The sequence below is a fragment of the Pocillopora verrucosa genome, chromosome 14, assembly GCF_036669915.1.
Source record: "Pocillopora verrucosa isolate sample1 chromosome 14, ASM3666991v2, whole genome shotgun sequence".
Taxonomy (NCBI): domain Eukaryota; kingdom Metazoa; phylum Cnidaria; class Anthozoa; order Scleractinia; family Pocilloporidae; genus Pocillopora; species Pocillopora verrucosa.
Window position 1 is genome coordinate 1,806,865 of NC_089325.1, and position 21,950 is coordinate 1,828,814.

The 21,950-nt window shown below is 37.4% G+C and overlaps 1 protein-coding gene across 4 annotated transcripts; it reads right to left on the reverse strand.

Annotated features, from left to right (window-relative positions):
• Positions 1–764: 764 nt before the first annotated feature.
• Positions 765–21,893, reverse strand: LOC131779632 (RNA-binding protein 41). 4 transcript variants are annotated; one of them, XM_059096196.2, is made up of 9 exons: positions 21,765–21,893; positions 21,196–21,253; positions 20,326–20,499; positions 19,428–19,623; positions 18,694–18,916; positions 18,090–18,403; positions 17,356–17,503; positions 16,797–16,948; positions 2,434–2,575 (listed from the first exon to the last, which is right to left on the reverse strand). In XM_059096196.2, exons 1-8 carry the CDS (start codon positions 21,778–21,780, stop codon positions 16,803–16,805), a joined length of 1,275 nt encoding a protein of 424 aa, XP_058952179.2. In that variant the 5' UTR covers positions 21,781–21,893; the 3' UTR covers positions 2,434–2,575; positions 16,797–16,802. The 4 variants fall into 4 exon arrangements, with proteins under 4 accessions (XP_058952176.2, XP_066017505.1, XP_058952177.2 ...); XM_059096193.2 differs by lacking the exons at positions 16,797–16,948; positions 17,356–17,503; positions 18,090–18,403; ... (3 more) ...; positions 21,196–21,253; positions 21,765–21,893 and adding an exon at positions 14,996–15,099 and having other exon boundaries at positions 765–2,575; XM_066161408.1 differs by lacking the exons at positions 16,797–16,948; positions 17,356–17,503; positions 18,090–18,403; ... (3 more) ...; positions 21,196–21,253; positions 21,765–21,893 and adding an exon at positions 7,699–7,834 and having other exon boundaries at positions 765–2,575.
• Positions 21,894–21,950: the final 57 nt, after the last annotated feature.

Here is a 21,950-nt window from a genome sequence, read left to right on the forward strand (position 1 = left end):
AAATTTTAATAGCTCATGTGCATAGTTATGAACCGCAATTCAAAGAGAAGACAAAGGTGCGACTGTTTCGTATGTTTTAATAAACTCTTCACCTTGCAAAATACATCTCGGCGAAACACTTTCCTCGAGAAAGGTAGAAAGAATTACTATTCAATGATGAATACTCACAAAAATACTGGACTTGTCACAATTAGGCATTCTAGTAAACCCTGGATTTAGTAAGGACGCAAGGTTGTCCGCTTAGTGAATAGATAAAACAAAAAAAGTTTGAATTCAGCAGTGAAACTTCCTCGGGTTAGCTTTCGTCCACTTTATTCCTGGTACATGGAATTGGAATTTAAAGGGTTAGTTCTTTTGGAGAGAAGATAACTGTAGAGCCCAGCGAAAACCCTTGGAACTAGGAACTACGAACTCAGCCCACGTGTGACGTCAGTTCCGTGAATTGCGCCCAGACCGTAGTCAGTCACCAGGATAAGGAAGCACTGCGCCATTCCTGCCTTCTTAACCGTTACACCCTAACATCAAAATGGATATTCTCCGTAGCAATCTTTATACATTTTGTATGGTACCGACAAGGAGAATTTGTCTTACAATCAAGAACTTCTTCAGGTAGACGATCATTTCAAATTTCCTTTTTTTTTCTTCATGACGTTAATGTTGGATGCAGGAGGGGCGCAGTAAGGAGAAATTAGATGCAATACTCACTGTTAGTATTAAGAGGATTGATACAGGTTTCAATGTAAACACGACCACTCAAAATAATCTCGATTCACGGTTCAAAGCTCTTGTCGTGTACAGCTTCAAATTTCTTTATTTTCAGTGTGGAGACAAACCAAATGCACTTTCTCTTATCGCTATGATAATCACAATGCCACCTCAACATAAAGTAACAAATCTTTATGTACGTACATGCACCCAGGTAAGATGTATTTTCTTTGTACAATAACTTTGTTTTTATCACACCACAATAACTATAAATATTCGAGCTACTGTAGCATTCTAACGTTAATAAATACAGATTACAACCATAAACAATATTTTCCTTTTGGCTGACTTTCTCTTCCTAAATTATGAATCTTGGGTAATTTAAAGTGTTGTTTTTGCAAGTGCCAGGGTGTCACTTGGTTGACAACCAGTTTCAAGTTGTTGCCATCGTAATCATGGTGATATGCATTGGACAGAAAGCCACTGGGTAACTGAAGAACGTTGTATATTTCAATATGAAGGAGTATTCTCACAGGGAATGCTGATAATGTACGGAATTATGCATTTTCATGTTTTTAAAATAGATATATTGTCTTTCTTTCTAACCCCCCCCCTCCCCCCTTAACTACGGCACTTCACCGAATTTTAACTCCAGCCAAGGTCTTAGTTCTTGTTGATAAAGTCCGCCGCGATTTGAACGACTGAAAGTATTTTCGAGGTTTAGATATCAACGCTTTAAAAGCTCTCTTGTACTGTTCGTTTAAACAACCGTAGCAAATTGGATTCAGAGCGTTCGGAAGCCACACAATCAAGTATAAATATTCCGAAAGTGGCTGTAGGTAGCTTAGATATGCCAGATCCGGATTAAACTCGTAAACGAGGTACAAAGTTTGGAAAGGAATATAACAAAGTACGTAAACAAAAAGCACAGTCATCAACATCTTGAGAAATCTCCTCTCCATCATCTGTCTCTTTATTGCACCCGCAGGATTCATGTTCAGCTTGTTAGTATTTACTAATGAGGAGCGCGGACTTGAATTGGGCGTGGTGTTGAGTGAGCACGAACGATTGGGTCTCAGTGCCACTGGTATGAGGCGAAAATGTTTTAAAGTGGCTGCGATTTTTAGATACAGTCCCGAGATGGCAAGTACTGGAAGAAGAACATTCACGGCGTACATTGTTATTGTGTAAACGCGACGATAGTCAGTGTCTTTGTCAAAGTCATCTGAGAAAACATCCAAACAGTAGTAAATGCCAGGACTATCTGGAAAATCCAGGACGGTCATAGCACCATACGAAGGCAAAGAGAACAAAAAGGCAATAAGCCACAGCAGTGCGATGATCAAGCGTGTTTCTGATTTTGATGGTCGCATGACGAACGGGAACACCACGGCACGAAATCGATCACACGCTATGGCCACCAACGTGTTCGTTGTTACAAAGTTAAACACCACAACACTGGGTTTCAGCAATTTGCACATAGCTTCTCCCATCAGCCAGTTTCCAATAAAGAGTTCAGGTAACAAGAATGGGAGACAAAGCACAGATCCGATGTCGGAAATGGCCAAGTTCATAACTAAACAATACGTGCTGGTCTGAAGGCGACGAGTACGACTTGAAATAATACACACGGCGACATTGCCCACCAAGGCGAAAACGATGATTACAGCGTATATTACAAAGCGAAATATCTTGAGAGCGATCGGCTCCAAATAAGGCTGTAAATAAGACTCTGTTGCATTTGGGTAAGCAGTAGATGCATTCAGTTCATTTTCCATGTTTTGATCGCTGAAGCGGTTTTACTCGTCGTGTACTTTTGTCCACTTTTTCCTCGAAGATTCTCGAAGTTATTTCATAAAACTCTTGGTACCTGCAGCAAATCAAAGGAGATATTTTACTGATTAAATTATCTGTCAATTACCTTTCAGTTCTACAAACGATATGTTATATTGAAACTAAATTGATTACTCGTGAATACGTTTTGAGCTTGGTAAGTTTGTAAAATACAACCAAAAGCGAGGAAAGCTTACCGATGATAATTAGTTTAGAGAAAAATTTGAATAAAAGCGAGGAACCAGTAGGGGTACTCATATTTGATCAGTCGTGCAGTGTGTTGACGCATCAAGAGCGTATTTTCACTTTTTCCTTTTTAAGGAGAAATGCAACGAAAATTCAGTTGGTATTGTCCTGCAACTAAACGTATTACAAATAATTTTCCGCTTCCAACAAGAGAGAGTTCATTTTCCTACCCGGGAAGAAAAAGTTACTTGGTAGAAATGATACAGATCTAATACGAAGCTGTTCAATTTCGCGTTTAACCACTGAGTATTTAAAAAGAATTGTCTACAACCCCTTGTTCCCGGAGCGCTTTTACGTAATTCATGAAGAACGCCCATAAAAATATTTTTCTAGAAGCAGCCATTAAAGATGGCCACACTAGGTGTTAAAAGGTGTTTATGTCGCCGCCGGTTGTGGCTTCCTGAAATATTTGTTTTCTTTTGTGTCGCACATGAAAAAAGATCCTACACAGACACTCATTATAATATTAATTACGGGCCATTTTGAGGAAGAGGAAATTGTTGTCTTTGGGTTGGGTTATTTCCTCAAATTACTAGAAACGCACCACAAAATTAATAAGAAAGTCATTGTGCTGTTTAAAAAGAGTTACCACACAGAGATCAATCAATCAAAGGGTCAGTAACAACATTCAAGAAAGAGAAACTGAAACTAAGAAATTCTAAACATCTTTGGCATTGATTCATCTTTAAGAAATACCAAGACAAAGACAAAGCCAAAATCAACAAAATAATTACTTCAAATAGCAGGTAATCATTTTAATCGTAGCATGTCACGAAACAAAAAGATGCACAGAGAAGAACGAATGATCGAGGAGATTTCGATATTTTGAGCAATGTTGTTCTCTCTCGAAGAGTCCACGAATTGCAGAGCACCAACATCACCAAAACCATCCATTTGCCTATCAAAACTTGAAAACTTTATTTCGACCTCATCCAAAGATGCAGTGAAGAGAACTCATTTTTTTAAAATTTGCGGCAAAATGGGCGAAAGTGTTCTCTCATGTCACGGAATGGTCGGCGAGTTCAAGAATTGTTTTACAACATCATATTCTAAACTATGCCAAGATTCAGAAAACTTATTTCATCTGAGGGCCTTTATTTGATCTGACAATGTCCCACACTCCTCATTTCGTGGGAATTACTGCCAAGCGGATGAGCTACATTAAATTGTTTTTCTTCAGCACGTTCCTCAAACTTAGTACAATGAGTGCTGAAGAAATCGGCAAAAGTGACGAAAACTCATTTCCTTGCACTCAAGGGGTAAGTGGTTGGTAAACACATTCATTATTCTTGTAAGCAGAATAAATAAATCATAAGACAATCAACAATAGCAATAGGAAATGGCGGAATGTTAAAACGTCCAATTAACTTCCAAAATTAATGCAGCAGGCTTTCAATGTTAAACTATACAAATATACAACTAATAACATTCTTTCGATCTTTTCTCTTATATTTTCCCTCTCGTACCATTTCCTTTGGCATACGCTCTGGACGGTGTTCGCGGATGCTATCATCAAAATTATTCCACTTGTCATTTTACATTCGAACGGGGGTTTTTTCCAAATCACTGTCATTAATTAGAAAACAGCTCGATCTTAATATAGTCTATTTTTCACGGTGTTGTAAAGAAATAATGGGTTAATAAATGCTTCAAAATATCAACAATTCGAACAGAACGTCGATTGCTTACATGACACAATTCCGCTTAACATCTCTAATCGCTTAATAATTCTTCTTAGTAACACGCGACCCAAAACTCATACCAAACAGTCTGTGTCTAGTCTCCTTATTATCGATCTAATTCGTGCTTGATTGTCTTAAGATTAATGAGTTCATCAAATTTCCGAATATGCCTTGCGATACGTTTCTATTCGCTCTCTTACTAACCATCAAACTCATGGTGCATCAAGTTGTCTAAAAGAAAATCTACTACATTTCTGTCCATACACGTTCAGCTATCTCTTAATTGTACGAGAGTCATTAATGTCCCTTGATACCAAGCGTTTTGCGACCCAAAAGAACACAACAACATAGCACGAACCTGTTCCACAGTGGCCTGATTACGACGTACCGCGAAAACTGGATGCGAAAGATTACGTCGCACCTGTATTCCACGAGAAAACGTTGAACTTTTTCTTTATGACCTGTCAATTTTAGAGTGGTGGCCTTCCAATTTTGAACAGAGCTGAAGTAGAAGACCTAGAGAGCGACAACGCTTCCGAAAGGTTTGATCTTCCTGGCAAGCCAGAGAGATGAGTCTACAGACAGAAGACCACCACTTTACGATAAGACTCTCGTTTTCGAAAGAGACATTTTCTTCGATCCCATGCAATTGAGCTACAAAATTACAGATGCGCTATTAAAGGCCACGTCTCAAATAAGTTAGCTGTTAAAACCCGTATGTAGTCTCTGTACAGTAGCAATTCAAGATGTTTTTAGCAACAAATAATGGACTCAATCATTACTTGTCATTGATTGATGTTTGTCTGTGAAGTCAAGTTCTGTTTGCGCTGGATCCGTAGTACGACCATATGTTTTCTGGCGTAGACACAAAACTACCGAAAAGACTCAAGTAATATTGACAGATTCCCGACACCAAAGACAGAAAATAAAACACATAAAAATAAGAGAGAAAAGTTCTTAAGGTAATTTGGTGCACAACGTGTACAAAACTCCTCCACCACAATATTGCTTTTAGTTTCCACTACAGGTCAATCATGTTCCACTGCGCGTGATTTTAAAAGAGCAGAAACTCTCCTTTGTCATCAAACGCTACAAGCTGTATTAAAGGATCAAAAAAAATTCCGAGCAACGCCACGAATATGGGAAACAGACAAAGCTAGTCTACAGGAACAGGATCCCTCAAAAGACTATACTTCCACTTATCCTCATGAAAGATCTCTAATCGGAAAGTTCCCATCAAGAACACCGAAAGATATCTTAACGAGCCCCGACATACTGTCTGAAATAATTTCTTCACTTGAGAATCCACAAAAATTTCCCTCTTCCATTGTTGAATCACAAAGACATAATGGTTTTACGAAAGGAGCCACACTCTTCTAGGAACCCCTCTGCCGAAGTGTTTTTCAACAAACGAAAATGTCAATTATTAGAATGAGAGGCAAAATTCTGGTAGTTGTGTGTTCCGTGAATTTGGCATCGTCTCACAATTGTTATCTTTCAGTTTTTTTCTCAACTACCATACTGGAAAAGGCACTGGGAAAAGCCTTAAAATGATTTCAGTACTTCTGCAAAAACGACCTAAACGACCTAAACTGTGACTCATAAGAAATTTTAAAAAAAGGAAAAAATAAATATAACAATTAGCGAGCAAAGGACTCTCAAATACTTAAAGATGGTGTTGAAGGATCGTGTGAGTGGTCAACTTCTCTATCAATCGTCACCAAATAATTCTGTTCTTTCAACTACTAGAAAATTCAATCATTACCAACTAATGCGTCAGGATAATGTGCTATCAAAGAAAAAATAAAGCGTAGAAAACGATTAAATTTGTGACCTTTCTAAACAAGAGTATGATATAGATTATTGTTTTCAAATTTTCCCAGGAGTTCTGTCAAAAGCATTTAACGATAGGATGGGAACCTAAACTCACAAAAAAAAATGCGTGACAGTCCTTTTAAATGTGAAATGGGTTCATTCCTTAGCGAAAATTAGTTCTTGACCCCTTAAAAGTACCGCACAGTGTAAAGATAAAGTGCCGTCGCTCTCTCTGATTTGAACATTGCTTACTTATTAAGCACACAATGTACGGGTTCCGCCGTAACTCCACTACCATAGAAAGGTTGACCTATGTAAACAACATTTTAACCGCGTGGCGCATACCGCTAAACGACTCATTTCAGCTATTGTTGGAAAGATTCACAATCGTGCTGAGCTTCCTAGCCGGTATATATCTTCAAAAATGCAACTAAATCCTTTTGCAAACAACTCAAGCATATTTCTCTTTCCGCAAGGAGTTTTTCTTCCGCTTCACACCAGTCGCGCACCCTTTCCTAAAAGAAAGGCTAGGAAGAGTGGAACAAAAACGTACTTATGTCTGATTGCTGAATTCAGGAAATAGTTGAGTTGAGGTAAACACAAGGGTCATGCAACGGTCTGAATAAAGAAAAATCTGAAAGAAGTGAGAAATTATTCGACATTAAAGCGCGTCGATATGTCGCAGTCAGCTATGTTTAAGTGACCTTCTAGTTTGTTCAAGAAACTAAAAAAAAAAAAGGCATAACATACGAGATAAAAAGAAGAGCTTATGAAAGAAGGCCTTGCATTTTTGTCCTATAGTGCCCAAATCGGGTTAAAGCTAAACGAAAAGAGACAAAAAGTAATATAGTGTAAATTTACCTAATCATTTCTAGATAGTCATCATAAAAAAAAAAAAAAGGTTCGTGAAGGTCGGAGTCGATATCAATTTGAAATCATAGTCTGCAAAGGTAAAGTCACTGCAATATCAACCTTCTACCGCCGAGAAAAGCTTAAGAATGAACTCAGGACGGCTCGCATCACTCTAGTTTACAAAGCTGATTTTTCGTAACTGAAACCTTTCATTCAAATCAAGTTCTGAAGGAAAGGCTCGCCGGCTAACGGCAAAATTGTAAAACTTGATCAGTTTCAGTAATTTCACCGCCAAATGGCAAAGATATCCTTTCTATCTTCAAACGCGACGATTTTCCACGGCTAGCCTGGTTTCAGAAGTTATCACAACTCTGGCTGATCACAATTAAATATCAATCACCGCTACGAATGTTTTTTTCGCCAGGTAAAAGGAAGAAAACGTAAGCCCTTAAGACGAAAGTGAACCCTGGCAAAAAGTGGTTTAAATGAGCGTATCCCTTTCACAGTAGAAGAAATTATAACAGCAAGATATACCATCTAACATGTCTACATCATGAATTCGTACCTTAATCACGCTTCTGGCACTTCTTCTGACATTAACAGTCTGTCCTTGATCTCCTTGTTAATCAATCACTACTCTATTGAGATGCGTTCACTTCACCGACCGAGAACATCTAATTTAGCTTGACCGTTGAAGTATTTCTTTATCAGAAAATTAAATAACTCCTAACACCTTATTTTATAAAAAACCCTGGACGAGACGACGTATTTCCTGCGGAACGGCAGAACCTTGACGTAAAAAAACTGCCCACCTCCGTAAAGTTTATACAAATTAACAACGCGTAACCTAGAACACCGCAACGTCACTTCTTATTCATAGGCTATAAATGTCTGGGATGGGCGCGAAGGTTCTATCTGAGGCGAAAGGTCAATTCTTCGCATTCTCCGACATCATCAAGAAGATGAGTTAAGTGGTGCCACATTATGTATACCAAACGTCGCATTTCACTGGAAACCGTTTCGAAACGTAGCAAAAAAAGATGGTTTTGCTTTCCATGAGAAACAAGACGAAAGATAGCGGCATAGCATAAACAAGTAAACTTCCCATGTTGTGACGTAAACTGCTTAGAAACGGCGAAACATTTATAGTAAGGAATTCACCATGGCTTCTCTTGTGTCTCACTGCGTAATTGGAATGTTTCATGCGTCGACTTGCAAAAGAGGTCAACTGTTTCATACTGCTAAAACGGTGAGCTTTATCAACCATATATTTTTCTCGATGTCAAAATCTCGATCCAATCTATGGTATGCAATATTTACAGATCAAAAACTCGCGTAGCCGCAAACATGGAAACGAATACCCTGATAAGTAGGCCAAAGTTAAGAACTAAAATCCTATTAGCTTACTCTGATAAAAGATCATTAATAGAACACTCTGTCAGCTTAGAAACGACTAAGGTGTCTTGAGTAATAATGACCATAGGAGTAATCCGATATCTGTAGTTTTAAGAGCAGGGAAAAACCGAACGTTACACAAACGGAACTGATCTTTAGTAGCACCTATCAAACATTACCATCAGGATAAAAAAATTTTAAGTATGAAATGTTTCCTCCATCAACTCCCTCCGTCCCCCAACTCCTACTCATACGAAGGGTAAATCTTTCGACGCACTCACTCAATTGCTTTCATCGCTATAAAGGGATACTTGAATACCCTTAAACTGCGTTAAATTTCCCGAAGAAAAAAGAGTCGTCGTGGAAAATTCGAATACAAATGGCCAAAATTGGATCTTGACTGTCAGAGCCTTCATCGCAACAGAACAGAACTGCTTTTTCTGCCGTTGTAACCGACGAGACTAAATTGTGTTTCATCCAATTACTTTTTATTTTAAAAAATGCGTGCAAACTAGCGTGACGCGACAAAATAATAACAATCGAGGGTGGATCGAGATAAATAGAGGCGAGGCTAAGAACGGGACTCGTGCGCAACGTCATTCATCATAAGCTAAAAGGCAGGAAACAGTGAAGCTAAACCTAAACAACTGTCGTGGACTCAGATAAAATAAGACTCAAAGAGCATTACTTTGTTGATAAAAATCTGTGTGGTCACTCTGACGCCAAAGAAGAGAGCAAAGATGGTATCTATTCTTCAGCAAATACAAGTCAAAATCTACAGAGCTGGAATTAGTAAAAGCAACCCCTTTTGTCTTCACATAAAAGGTTGTCGGGACAATCAGCAATAGAGACAAAATTAAGAAAGAAAACAAAGAAACAAACTTGCAAGATGCACCCGTAAGGCGGGGGGGGGGGGGGGGGGTTACCACAAGACAGTTTGGTTTTATCAACTGAGTCGATAATGTAAATTGGCCACCGTAGAGTTTCTAAAGCTGACGTTTCGAGCGTTGGCCCTTCGACAAAACGAAATCATTCGTAAATGCTGATCTAAGCATATATGTTGAAATAGTTCGCCTGAGAACAAACAAAAAACTAAATGAAAATTGTCTTCTCCTTCTGGATTGTTCCTTTTTCAAACAAATATAGTTTCAGACGCGCTTTATCCAAAAAACAAGTTTCTATTGCTGTAAAAGGTTAAAATAAAAGTATAACCTCAATGAAAACAAAAACAAAAAACACAAAAGCTGCTACTTTGTTGGATGAAGAAAGTTAAATCTCAATGATAATATTGCCTTCCTGTGTTCAGTCAATAAAATAACTCAAAAGTCACTTTCTTCATTTCAAGACGAAAAACATAGCAGATTTAACGTTCTGATTAAATCTAATCTTAATTTTGCAGACGACTATTGGCTCAAATAAACTCCGGATTTGCGACACAGCTTTCCCAAAAATAAACGACGGTTAATTTTCTCTTAATCGAGAAAATACAGAAGGTAACAAGTGAAATAAAAGAACGTGTATCAAATAACCAAAACATAATGTAATCATAGATCATTTTAACAGGCATGCGTCAAGATGAAGATAGAAGGGCAAAGGAAATGAATTCAAATTAAGAGGATTTAGAAACACAATCCAAAAGTTAATCGCTTATAACACTGCACAAGAAACACGGTAAAAAAGATTTTTGATTGATAAGCACAGGAAGTTACGACAAACGTCGGTCAGCTCGCAGGGACAGAAAAATTTCTGAAACACCTTCGCAGTGAAAGTCTCAACACAGTTAAAAGTAGCAGCTCTCAATTATCCCTTCGTAAAATAAAAAACACGAACGAGTGAAGGCAACATAGGCTGTTCTAAACGTGCGAGCTGCGCAATTCGGAAGTTAACAAATGCTGATCATTGTTGATGTCCAAGGACTCTTCAAAGACGTACGTTTTTGGCACAAAAATTGAGAACTTTCGTGAGATTACTCATGTTTCCATGGCTGGAATTTCCTAAGTTTGGTGAACTGTTTAACCCTTAACACTGTTACATCAGTATCCATATTCTCCATATTATACTCTTTACATTTCCTTTAGTACTGATTAGGAGAATTCGTTTAACAATCAAAGCTTTTTAGGTTGGCGATCATTTCTTTTATTCTCATAATCTAAATGAATTGAAATGATTCAGCAGTATTATTGTAAGGAGAAATTAAATGCTAGTCACTCTAACAGTTTATAAAATTAACCTATTTGTACCCTTTCGAGTGGTTGGTAAGATTAAGAACACGTAATTTATGAAACCAAAGGTTGGAAAGAGGAAGAACATTCAAATCTGAAAAATGAATAGTGATACATAAAATTTTAAAAAATTTCTGGGTATCAGCTAAAGTGCATTATATCCATAAGGGGTCAAAGGCATCCTAAGTTGGTACGTGAGCGAAGAAACCTTCCGAGTTATTATCATTAAATCTTAAGACCATAATGAACTGCTAGAGCATCTGGTAATACGTCAATGGGACTGATTAATCCGCTTACAAGTCGGCAATATAGATCGATAATTATAAAGACTACAGGCAAGGAATTGTGCCAAACTAACTCTTGTTCCAGAAATAGCTTTTGTTTTCTTAGCAACAAATTTCTGCTTCTTTATTTATCGATGTCAAGTTTCGTAGTAACAATATTTGTTCAGAATAACTTATTAAGGAGATTAGAGGGAAAGGGCTAAGAATTCTATTTAAATCTTTTTTCCCCATGGTTAACGAGTCCTTTACTTCAAAAAGGCAAGAGTATTTCACTGTTAAAAAATTGGTGAATAAAAGGATGACATCTGGCCGTGTTTTATCACGAAAGCAACCTCATTAAACCATTTCTATGCTGATCAAAGCTACTTTAGTTACCAGTTGATATATAGCAATTGATATAAGATATATAGCCTGTAATTACGTTATATCACATCATCTTGAACGACCATACAGATTGAAAAAATAATGCACGTGTGAAAAGCTTATATGTAAACCGAAAGGTGACCTCTTCTCTTGGTGTAAATCCTCCTCAGTTATGGAGCAAGTTCTCACAGAGGTTGAGAACAAATCAACACAAACCAAGCCATCAAGATGTTTTGCCAGTCCTACACAATCGTAAACAACCCACTACCCCACTCCCGTAATATTTCGGGACTAAAATATCATCTTTAAGTGAAATTTATCCGATTTCCTTCAAAAACACTTTCGAAGGTCTATTGAAACGTTTAACCCATTTGTTCCTTCCTTAGTTGCTCTAATAAAACAAATATGTGAGACCAATGGTAAGATAAGGGTAAGGGTAGTAAACTGTCGTTGTGGCTCCAAGTTCTCGTCCTCAGAATAATCGGCAAAACAGATTTCACATTCTATGAAAATTTTAAAAGAATGCGTCGAAGTTAAGTCAAGATTAACAAACTTCATTTTGTAAAAGATGGTCCCACCCTTCGTTCCAGTATTGTTACAGGTGTTCGTAAGTTCCAGTGAGATATATCAAACAAAGAAAACTTGCGCTTTTGAAGTGGAAGGCTTTCTAGCTTAGATTGTGAAAATGCTTACCTACATTTTTCGGGAGTTGCTTTTGTACAACTACAATAGTTCTAACGAAATAAGAATCTTGGCAAACACAGAGGAAATAATTGCGTTATGTTTCTATGGCCTAAGAGCAGAACTCCCCCGCAAAAGACACTTGAGTAAAATTCACGCCAGTTCACAGGTCTCTCGGGGTCATAAAACACAAGTAGAATCATTTCCCGATATTCCCACGCATTGTTCCGCTTAAACCTAATCGGAAATTCTTATATATTTCGAAGGAGGAAATTTGTAATGCAACGACCAATTATCCACGCGAAATAGAAAATGAAAACTGAATTTACATTTTACGCCAGTCGCATCGACACAAACGACCAAATTATCCACATGAAATAGAAAATGAAAACTAAATTTACATTTTACGCCAGTCGCATCGTCACAAACGACCAAATTATCCACGTGAAATTGAAGACAAAAAACTGAATTTACATTTCCCGTCTGTCACATTACCAGACGTATCATTTAGGGAGTTCCAGCCTTCAGGCTTTTTCCCGTGACAGCGAAGCATTCAGGAAAAGGCGTTTGACTTTTAAAAATTTCGGTGTGCGAGAGAGGGATTTTAACACCAATATTCAACAACATTAACAAATAGGATCTTACAAATAGGCGAAGTCTACGGCACTTTACATCAGAGAGAGAAGTTAGGAACCACCTGGTTCGATGATCTGAACAGACCAAACAAAAAGCCTTTCTGTATAAACCGGTTTAATTCACCGCCTTAAATATGAGAGAACACTGTAAAAGCAAAGGCAAGCCAATTTAAAAAATTTGGCAATCCGAGGGAAAAAGCAGAGACAATCTCTTGTTAAAACATTTAACGACCGCCAAACGGATCATTTACTTAGGATATAACAAAAACATCCTCGACAAATGAACAAAAGATTATTTAAGAAACAAATTTTGACCCTTCCTGTTTTTTAAAACTATTCCGGAGATCTCGTCTCAAAAGGTAGACTTCGGGCCAGTATGATGCTGTAAATACCAGTTTGAAACATCATAAAGGATGAGAGTGCATTTCCATCCCCGCCACCGCAACTCGCCACCTCCTAGCAACGACTATAAACTTGTTTTTTCTAAGGCTAAAATTGACAATACGGGGTGGGAACCCGGAAAATTAAGTAATTGCATTACACAACCAACCATTTTAATTTAACAGGTAATAACTGCGAAAATTTTTTATTCAGCCAATAGTTGACAAACCTCTCGGTAGATTTTCCGTTTCAGACAAATATTTGCGATAATTATTTCGACGCGCCCCCGTGCGAAAATTGCAAACTTTCTTGTCTAACGAGCAGAATATGTGGAACTCGGACAATAATTATTGAATAAAGTTAAATTTACTTTGTAATTATTTGGAACTCTTCTGTAAATGTCACAGAACTTCTCTAATCACGAGCGAAAATCTCAATTTGAAACAAAAGCTAGGAAATTGTGAAGGAACTCTCAAGAAAAAGACGTCATTTTTAAACTCCAATAACACTACAAAGCTGGAAATTCTGAACCAGATATTACAAAAATAAACGCATCTCTGGGAAAAAAATACTTACATTAAAACTAAAACAGACTAAGAAAAACGGGAACGATGGACAATATTGTTAAAAACAAAGAAAATGATTGAATTTTATGGTTCATTTTTTGGTGTAAAAGCCACTAACACTAAAATACGATTTACACGTGGCAGATAAAGCACTAATTTCCAGCTACACACACTCAAGATTAATATTGGTGTACTTCACAGCAAATTATTGACAGGATGTATAAAAAAAAAAAAGGAGAAATTTTGTGTAACAATGAAACGGAAAGGTGTTATGCCGAGGTTGACAAAAAAAAAACGTCTTACTGAACTTATATCTCGCTCAGATCTGGTTTGAAAATCCAACAAGAAATGAGACGTCATATCAAATACAGGGATTTCCAAAAGACTATTGTCTTTAATCTTATTTTAATGGTCTTTAAATCTTTATTTTCCTTTTTTGGCTTTTTCCTTTCACGATCGACCAAAGAATTCGACCTATCACTTTCACAGTAGATGTGTCGAGGCTTTTTGGCGCATGAATATTTCTGATGACGAAAATTGCTGCTCTCCCTGCACAAAGTAGTATAGAAAATTAAATAGTATCCTGCAAAAGCCTCCTCAATGGCTGCACTCCACAGCGCCCCTCGAAAACTCATTTTGTCTTTCAGTTTCAGCAAAAGAAGTTTTATTTTAAATCATTATTATCATTATTGATTTATTTTTTCTTTCCATTTTTTTTCTAGTACACAAGAAGCAACCTTGAGGCCCAACGTTAAGCTGGCGATTGAAAAGCTGTGTTGTGCACAGTGAAGTTTTTCAGTGAGTTTCCTTTTGAAGATTGGTAGGATTTTGCGTTTCGCACTTGAAGAACAATCTTTTGCGGTTCGAGATGAACGGCATTTCTGCTGGGAACTATTTCGTTGATTTTTGGTTGAAACAACAGAGCACAAGGAGAGAGGAGATACTTCATATCATCCAACCAGTCGACTTATTAATTTAATTAAATTTAATCAAATTTGCGGTGCTTTCTTGGTATTTTCAAAATTTTTCATTATTTTTTCCTCAGGAACTTATCATCGAAAAGTGTGCACAATCTCCCTAATCCACACAACTCAAATTCGCAAAATTTTTGTGAATGTACGTTCCGTTACGAAGGTTGGGAGTACTCGAAGCATTGTGCACGAGTCAGCAATTTATCCTTCACTTCAGCTCAAAATTCGCAAAATTTTTATGAATGATTCGTTCCGTTTTGAACGTTGGGATTACTCGAAACTTTGATTCTTCTGCATTATGCACGAGTCACCAATTTATCCTGCTCTAGAGCTCTACACTGCTAAGACTCTACTGAAGTTTTACCTCAGTTACGGCTAGTACCGTCTCGTCTCAAAACTGCCTCTGCTTCTCTTCCGCTAAACCGGGCTTCATTTACTTCTTCTAAAGTAGCGGATACTTTATCTTCCTCCTTTTGTCTTTGATCAAACCAAGACACGATCACTTATATCTGTTTCAACCGGGTTAATGGCATGCAAATCTATTTAACGACCTTCCTTTATTGCTTAAGGACTGTTTGCCAAATAAAAGGTCACCCACATATTGCGCAAGTTTCCATTTAGCTGGGTTTTACGATGGGAACGCGTTTAAGATACGTTAAACGTACTTTTATTTACATCTTTGTTAATAATTACTAAGCTTACGTTAAAGATGTACCAAGAAAAAAGGCAAAAGTTACAGATGGGAAGATGCCGACAACAAAACTACTTAGATTCACAGACATGGTTTAATACTACCTTGGAGAAAGATCAAGGCCCGGATTGTGTTCGTATTTGTCTGATGCGATTAAGTGCTTCCGCAAATTGATTTTGTAAATATTTCTTTGAAGTGATGGGAAAAACGCCAAGTCGGCGACAAAATGTCCTGAGGCGAAGTTTCCTAATTTCCGACAATTTACATAGTTACAGATCAAGGAACACTCTTTCTTAAACTAAAAAAAACTTGGAGTTGATTATAAGAAACTGTTCGTTCGATCAAACAGTCGCTTATTATGTCGAGACTTAACTAGTAATAATAAAAAAAAAATTCCCATTGAACAGGCACGTGCCACAAATATATTATCGTATCAGCAAATAAATACTTTTATTGCAAAATGATGCTTAAGGGATTTTAATGCTGACTGACGTCAAATAAGATTTCATGCGATTTCTTACACCGTTTTTTGGTTCAATCAATGACGAAATTTTATTGAATTGATTTATGTTTGGTTTGTATCAATAAAACGGGGATAAACATTTCCAAGAATTTTTTCTGTATATACTGCAGCCAGGCAAACCCAACGAATAATTCATTTCATTAAATTCAAAGTCCAGTTGCGGAGAAAAAACACACTTAATCTAATTTTTGATCAGCCTCTAATTACAGTCATAAACAAGATTACTGAATAAGGATTGGTAATAAAAGTATTATCTTAATGAAGGCATTATGTGAATATTTACCCGGGAAAGTCTAAACCTGGACTAACTGTCGGCTCTCCGGTAATGTTAAAAGTTTAGAGTAATAATAATCATGATCATAATAACAAAAATAATAGCAACAATAACAATAGCAATATTATTGTAGAAATGACATTTTAGTTCTTCCATTTCCTTTTAAAAATTTCTTTGAAAATCAATTATGTTACATATAAGCTATCTTATTGTGCAAAGACACAACATCATTATTATTTGTTCACGTTAATAGTGGCTAAACAGTAAAAAATTGTGCATCCGGTGAATCCTTTACACTTTAGCATCAGTTTATGCATAATCTCCGTTTTATTCCCTACCCAATTGTTATTGTACTGACATGGATGATTTTTTTTAACGACCTACAGTTTCTTTTGTCGGCGATCATTTCATATATATTCATGACCCTAATATTTGATTCAGCGAGGATATAGCAAAGATAAATTAGATGCCAGTCATAACCTATTTGGTGGCACATAGCTGTTGCACTGACATGGATAATTTGTTTAACCATCAATAGCTTCCTTAGTCGGCGATCATTTCATTTATATATTAATGACCTTAATGTTTGTCTCAGTTATAACCTATTTGGCGGTAAATAACTTTTCAGGCTATCAGAGGAATTCTCTTGTCCCATCATCCCATCAGAATCAACTTACCCGTGATTATGCGCTTGATCCCGGCGAACTCAGCCCAGGCGCGTTCTTGTTAGAAAAATCTGTCCTCTGTTTGCCATACTGAATAATCACTGGTTTACCCTTAAACATGAAGCCGTTCACCTGATTCAAGGCTTTATTCGCTGTGTCGATGTCTACAACCGAACCAAAAAACCAAGAGAGGATTAAAATTGTTCATTGGTTAAAAAAAAAAAATACTTAGAGTGAGTCCCCCCAGGCTCGTGTAAAGCATCGTAGGTAGATTTCAAAGAAAAATAACCACAGTCTGCAGAACAACAAAAACTTCAGCCTTAAAAAAAACTCTTTACGGTGGCAGATTTACATTATCAAATCAGTTGACGCAGTACGACAGTTTCTTTATAAACTTGTCCCCCTTACAACTGGTTTAGGTTTTCATAGAAAAAAGATCATCGCTGTCATATGTACCACTATAGAAGTCTAGAATACAGAGCCTAAGAAATTGAACTGTGGAATAAAGAATGTTGAATTGATGCAAAAGCATCACGAACCTTGAAGAATTCGTCTTCTGAACAAACCTCACCTGGCATAGTCACAAACGCTTGTCCAATCATCTTTCCCTTCATAAGTCTGAAAGTAATTTTAGGTCCCTCTTTGTCCTGAAATCTTATAAACAGAGAGACCAAGTCTGCTTCCGTTGTCTTATGATGCAAATTCTTTACGAATAGGACCTACGAAATATCAAAATAACCGTCGGGTATTTTAGATCAAATTCGTGACAGGTCAGGCTCCTGTGTGGCGACCAACACTACTGGTAAGCTACAAGAGTGTTTGTAACTGGCTGTAGCTAGCTGCTAATAAGAAAGTGAAAAAAATAACAAATAATTTTTACTTGAGTGTCGAAAGTAATCCAAAACTGCGTTGGCTCTGCTGTACTACGCTGTGTTATGGGTTTAGAGATCTCGAGCCACTTTTTCAAATTTAAGTCAGAAAACACCAAAATTTTTTTTTCTTACACCGTATGCTAAGAAATTTCGCCAGACAGGTGCTAACGAGTTCTTGATATTGAGCAGTTTCATGCCATCCTGTTGTTGCAAGAATTTGGGTGTCAGACAAGCGGCAAAAGACCCACAAGTCTGCTAAAGGGTTTTGAATCCCCCGCACCCTTCGCCTAAATCTACCACGTACTATGGTGCAAGGTGCGTCCTACTACTAAACGACGTTGCACATACGTTCTATCCAGAAAACTCAATGTAGACTTGAGCACTTCCAGAAGTAAAAACCACTCATACAACTTACAGATAAACTTAGAGATACCTTGTTTGGTTCTCCTGGGTGAAAATTTGCAAATTTTGGAATCTCCTTTATTTGCTCTACCGACAGTCTATTTTGAAGAATTTCTTCCTCTTCAATAGGTTTAATGTTATCAGGCAAGCGGGTATCATCGCTGTCGTTGTTTTCCAGCAACCCTCTTTTGACCAATGAACTTTGACTGGAATTATCACTGACTTCTACCAAACGTTCACTGGCTCGCTCTGGGCTGTTGGAGGACGGTAATTTTCGTTTGGATTTTGACAATATCTGATCCGCTTCCATTAAAGTTTGCAAGAGTGGATCATTTACATGAATGGCTGAAAGGAAGGATATGAATCACAGAGTGACAATAACCCATGATAGTTTTTACGAAATGTAGCTGAGTTGTGGAACGGGAGGGGAGGGGAGGGGACATAGAAGGTGAGAATAGCTCCCTTCCCGTACCCAGTCTCTCGTCTCTTACACCTCTGACTCCCGTCTCCTGCCCTTTGAAACACTTCAGCTTAAAGATTTCCAAAATGTTCGCAATTTTAGATTTTTCCTTACTTTCCACCTCACAAAGTTCCAACAGTCCCATGTTTCATCCAGTTACAACAGACAAGCCCACCTTGTTTCCTTGGTTGCACCAGATGGCTCAAACTGCTCCCTTTCTCCGTTCCCCTGTGAAGTGACTGTTCAACTTCCAAAGCATGCCTGCTCAGAACTCGCACGTTGGAGAATAATTCTGGAGAGGACAAGGCCTCCTCTCGCCTTTGGATTCTTTTCTCCAGCTCATTCAGCTTTTCTTGCTCAGCAACAGGATTGGCACCATATCGACCTATTTTGGGAGCCTGTGCAATCAATTAACAGGGTATTAAAATGAGCAAAGACATTGCAAATGGACTGAAAAAATTGTCAACCAAAGAAAATTCCTGCCCAAGAAGTTTATCTGAGCTGGCTTAACTCTTTACACCCTACCATCAAAATGCAACTTCTCCACACTGTTCTTTAGAAATTTCCTATGGCACTTACAGGGAGAATACATCAAACAATCAATAGCTTCTAGCGTTTCTGAAAACCTATTTTATCCTCATGAATGACCTTAATGTTTGATTCATAGGTAACCCTGTGGGGAGGAATTTGATGCTCGGCACTCTTAGGCGCTGAAGGGTTAATGATTTAAGCAAGCTTTTAACAACTTTTTATCTCTTGAGTGTGTTTGCTTTCCTTTGTTTTCTACCTCCTCTTCAGTTTTGTGGCTGAATTGTAAGTTAGACTTGCAGGCTGTGACCTCTGTGGGGTATAAGTGGCCCAAATATCCTCGTGCAAACAGAGCTCACCTTTGTAATATAACCTGCTCACCTTTGTAATATAACCTTCTTGCTCCAGTTTGAACTGGATTTCTTCTTCATTGAAGCCACACTCTTTAAGGGTCTGGACATACTGTTCATGATTCTGTAACAACCGATAATCTTTTAAACTCATTGCACCAGTTTTATCAGGACAAAATGGTTTGTAGGATGAAGAGGATTGAAATGACCTTTTCCTGTTCAACTCACTAACAAAAAATGAAAAAAAAAACATCAAATAAACAATGATAAGAATATTATTATTGCAATTTAGAACGATACTCCATTTCACATTTTGCATAAAACCAATTGTCACCTCTCCATAAGTAACTGAGCCTAAACAAGTTTGGTCCAGGCTATGGATACTGCAAATAGTCATGGTTGGTATATTGCTTTACATTTGCTTAACTTATAATGACACTCAGAGGTTGTTTTTTCTATGACAAAAAATTAACTTGCATAGACAAAAGTCTGCAGCCAATTTCTAACTGGAGAAAAAATAGTGGCAAAATGATGAGTATGGCATTTCTCCAATAGGAAGACAGAGGGCTGAATTTGTGTAACACTGCTAACACCTCCATCATCCTGCTCTACATGTTCAATTAGTAAAATGGAGAAGGACAGGTTACATACCCAAAGCAATTTTCTTTTTCTTTTTTTTTTCCCATACACTACTATCATGCCAATTACTATCACCCTGTCCCATTAACGAAAGGCCTGGAACAGGCTACACCTCAATGAAAACCATCTACACTATGCATCCCCTTGTGTGAATATGAAAATGATGTCCCAGCCGTCAGTCTAACAATGTACATGACTAGCTCACTCGCATGGATATAATACTTTCATTCACCACTTTTTCCTTGTAATAATTCCAAGCCAATCATTATACTACTTGGTTAATTGTTTACCTTTCAAGAGTAACATTGGTTTCAAGCTGGTTCTTCACCATACCCCTCAGGTGTTGATCAGCCTCAGACTCTGTCCCAGACCCTGGGACTCCAAGACGTTGATCCTCAAATGGTTTGGAGTCATTCCTGTTCATACGAATAACTCCACGGCTCTGGTAACGAGATGGATTTCCACTGATACAAGACATAACAGATACAATAATTAACTATAACCAGATACACTTTTTCTTTCCTTTTCAAAAATGAAGGTCTGATCATGCAAAAAAGAAATTTGCGTTTTGCTTCAAATAATATTCTTCTGATGTTAAGTTGCATTCCACCTCAGATCTGTCAGAAGATGATTCTTGTGAAAATATCCATGAAAAGAAAACTTAGTGATCCAATGATGAACCAATAATTTAACTTGACAATTTAGAAATATCATGAATTCTCCGTATCTTGCAATGCGCTGATACCAAATTACCATATTTTGTAGGCTTAGCTTAATTAAATAACATCTATTTAATTATGATGTATTTGAGCTCACTAACTCTAGTAACAGCCAGTTTTCACTCATGAATGGGTCAGAGCTGTGATCAGAAGTATAGAATGATACAATGCAGTGAAAGTCACACCAGCAGAATCAGAAATAATAAACTGGTGGTGCTTGTAAATACAAATAGCTACAGGTTTACTGCTCTTGGAAGGCCTGAGAGCTGATATTTTGAGTAGCCAGTCAGTTTTTCTAATTTTGCAGCCAACCTTTTCAATATTAGTTTTCACTCTATCAGATAAGCAATTAACAGTCATAAGTAGAATTGGAGGAAAAATGGAAACATTGTGATTCTTTTGACTCTGATCATTCGAATCTTTCTTTTACTCTTCACTTACCATGGAATTCCAGTCTGTTCATATGAGGTTGGATCTGGCTTAAATGGTTTTCCACTGACTAAAAGTTGTAATAAGACATGTTTAAGTTTAGAATGACAATAGGAAATGCTTTAAACCTTTTTGACCCTTAAACTCCCATAAGTGACCAAGAAAGAATTAAAATTTTTAAGAAAGAACCCCACACATTTAATAAAGGATTTAAGGTAAATTTACAGGGGTTTTATATCAGGTGCCCATGATGAAGGTAACTCTCTTGACCCCTTGGGCACTAAGGATTTATTTGAACACTTGAACATCGAAGGTGATCGATAATTTAGATCCGATGGTCATGCTCAATTGTTCAAGAGTTCATCTGCTTTCAATAGCAATCTCAGAATGCCTGTTATGATACTGTGCCTAAAGTGTCTTCACCTTGTCATTGAACTGAAGCAAGCCAGCGGAAAAAATAAACTTCTTTTCATCGCTGCTACGTTCCCTAATTAATCCCGAATTAATTTAATCTGAAACTAAGTAAGTTGAGTATAAAAATTAGCGGCTAATATGGTCGACTAATAAATTCTTCATTTTACCTGATCCTCCAACCATCTTTAAATCGTCTGAAAAATTACCGTTGGGATGAAATAAATCGTTTTAGGTTTAAATGTATATAACATGAAAAAGTATCACTATTCAACATCAAATCGGCCATCTTGGAAAAGTAATTGCAGGGATCTGGGCATGAATATCTCACTAAGGGGCTTCAATAAAGAACTCTG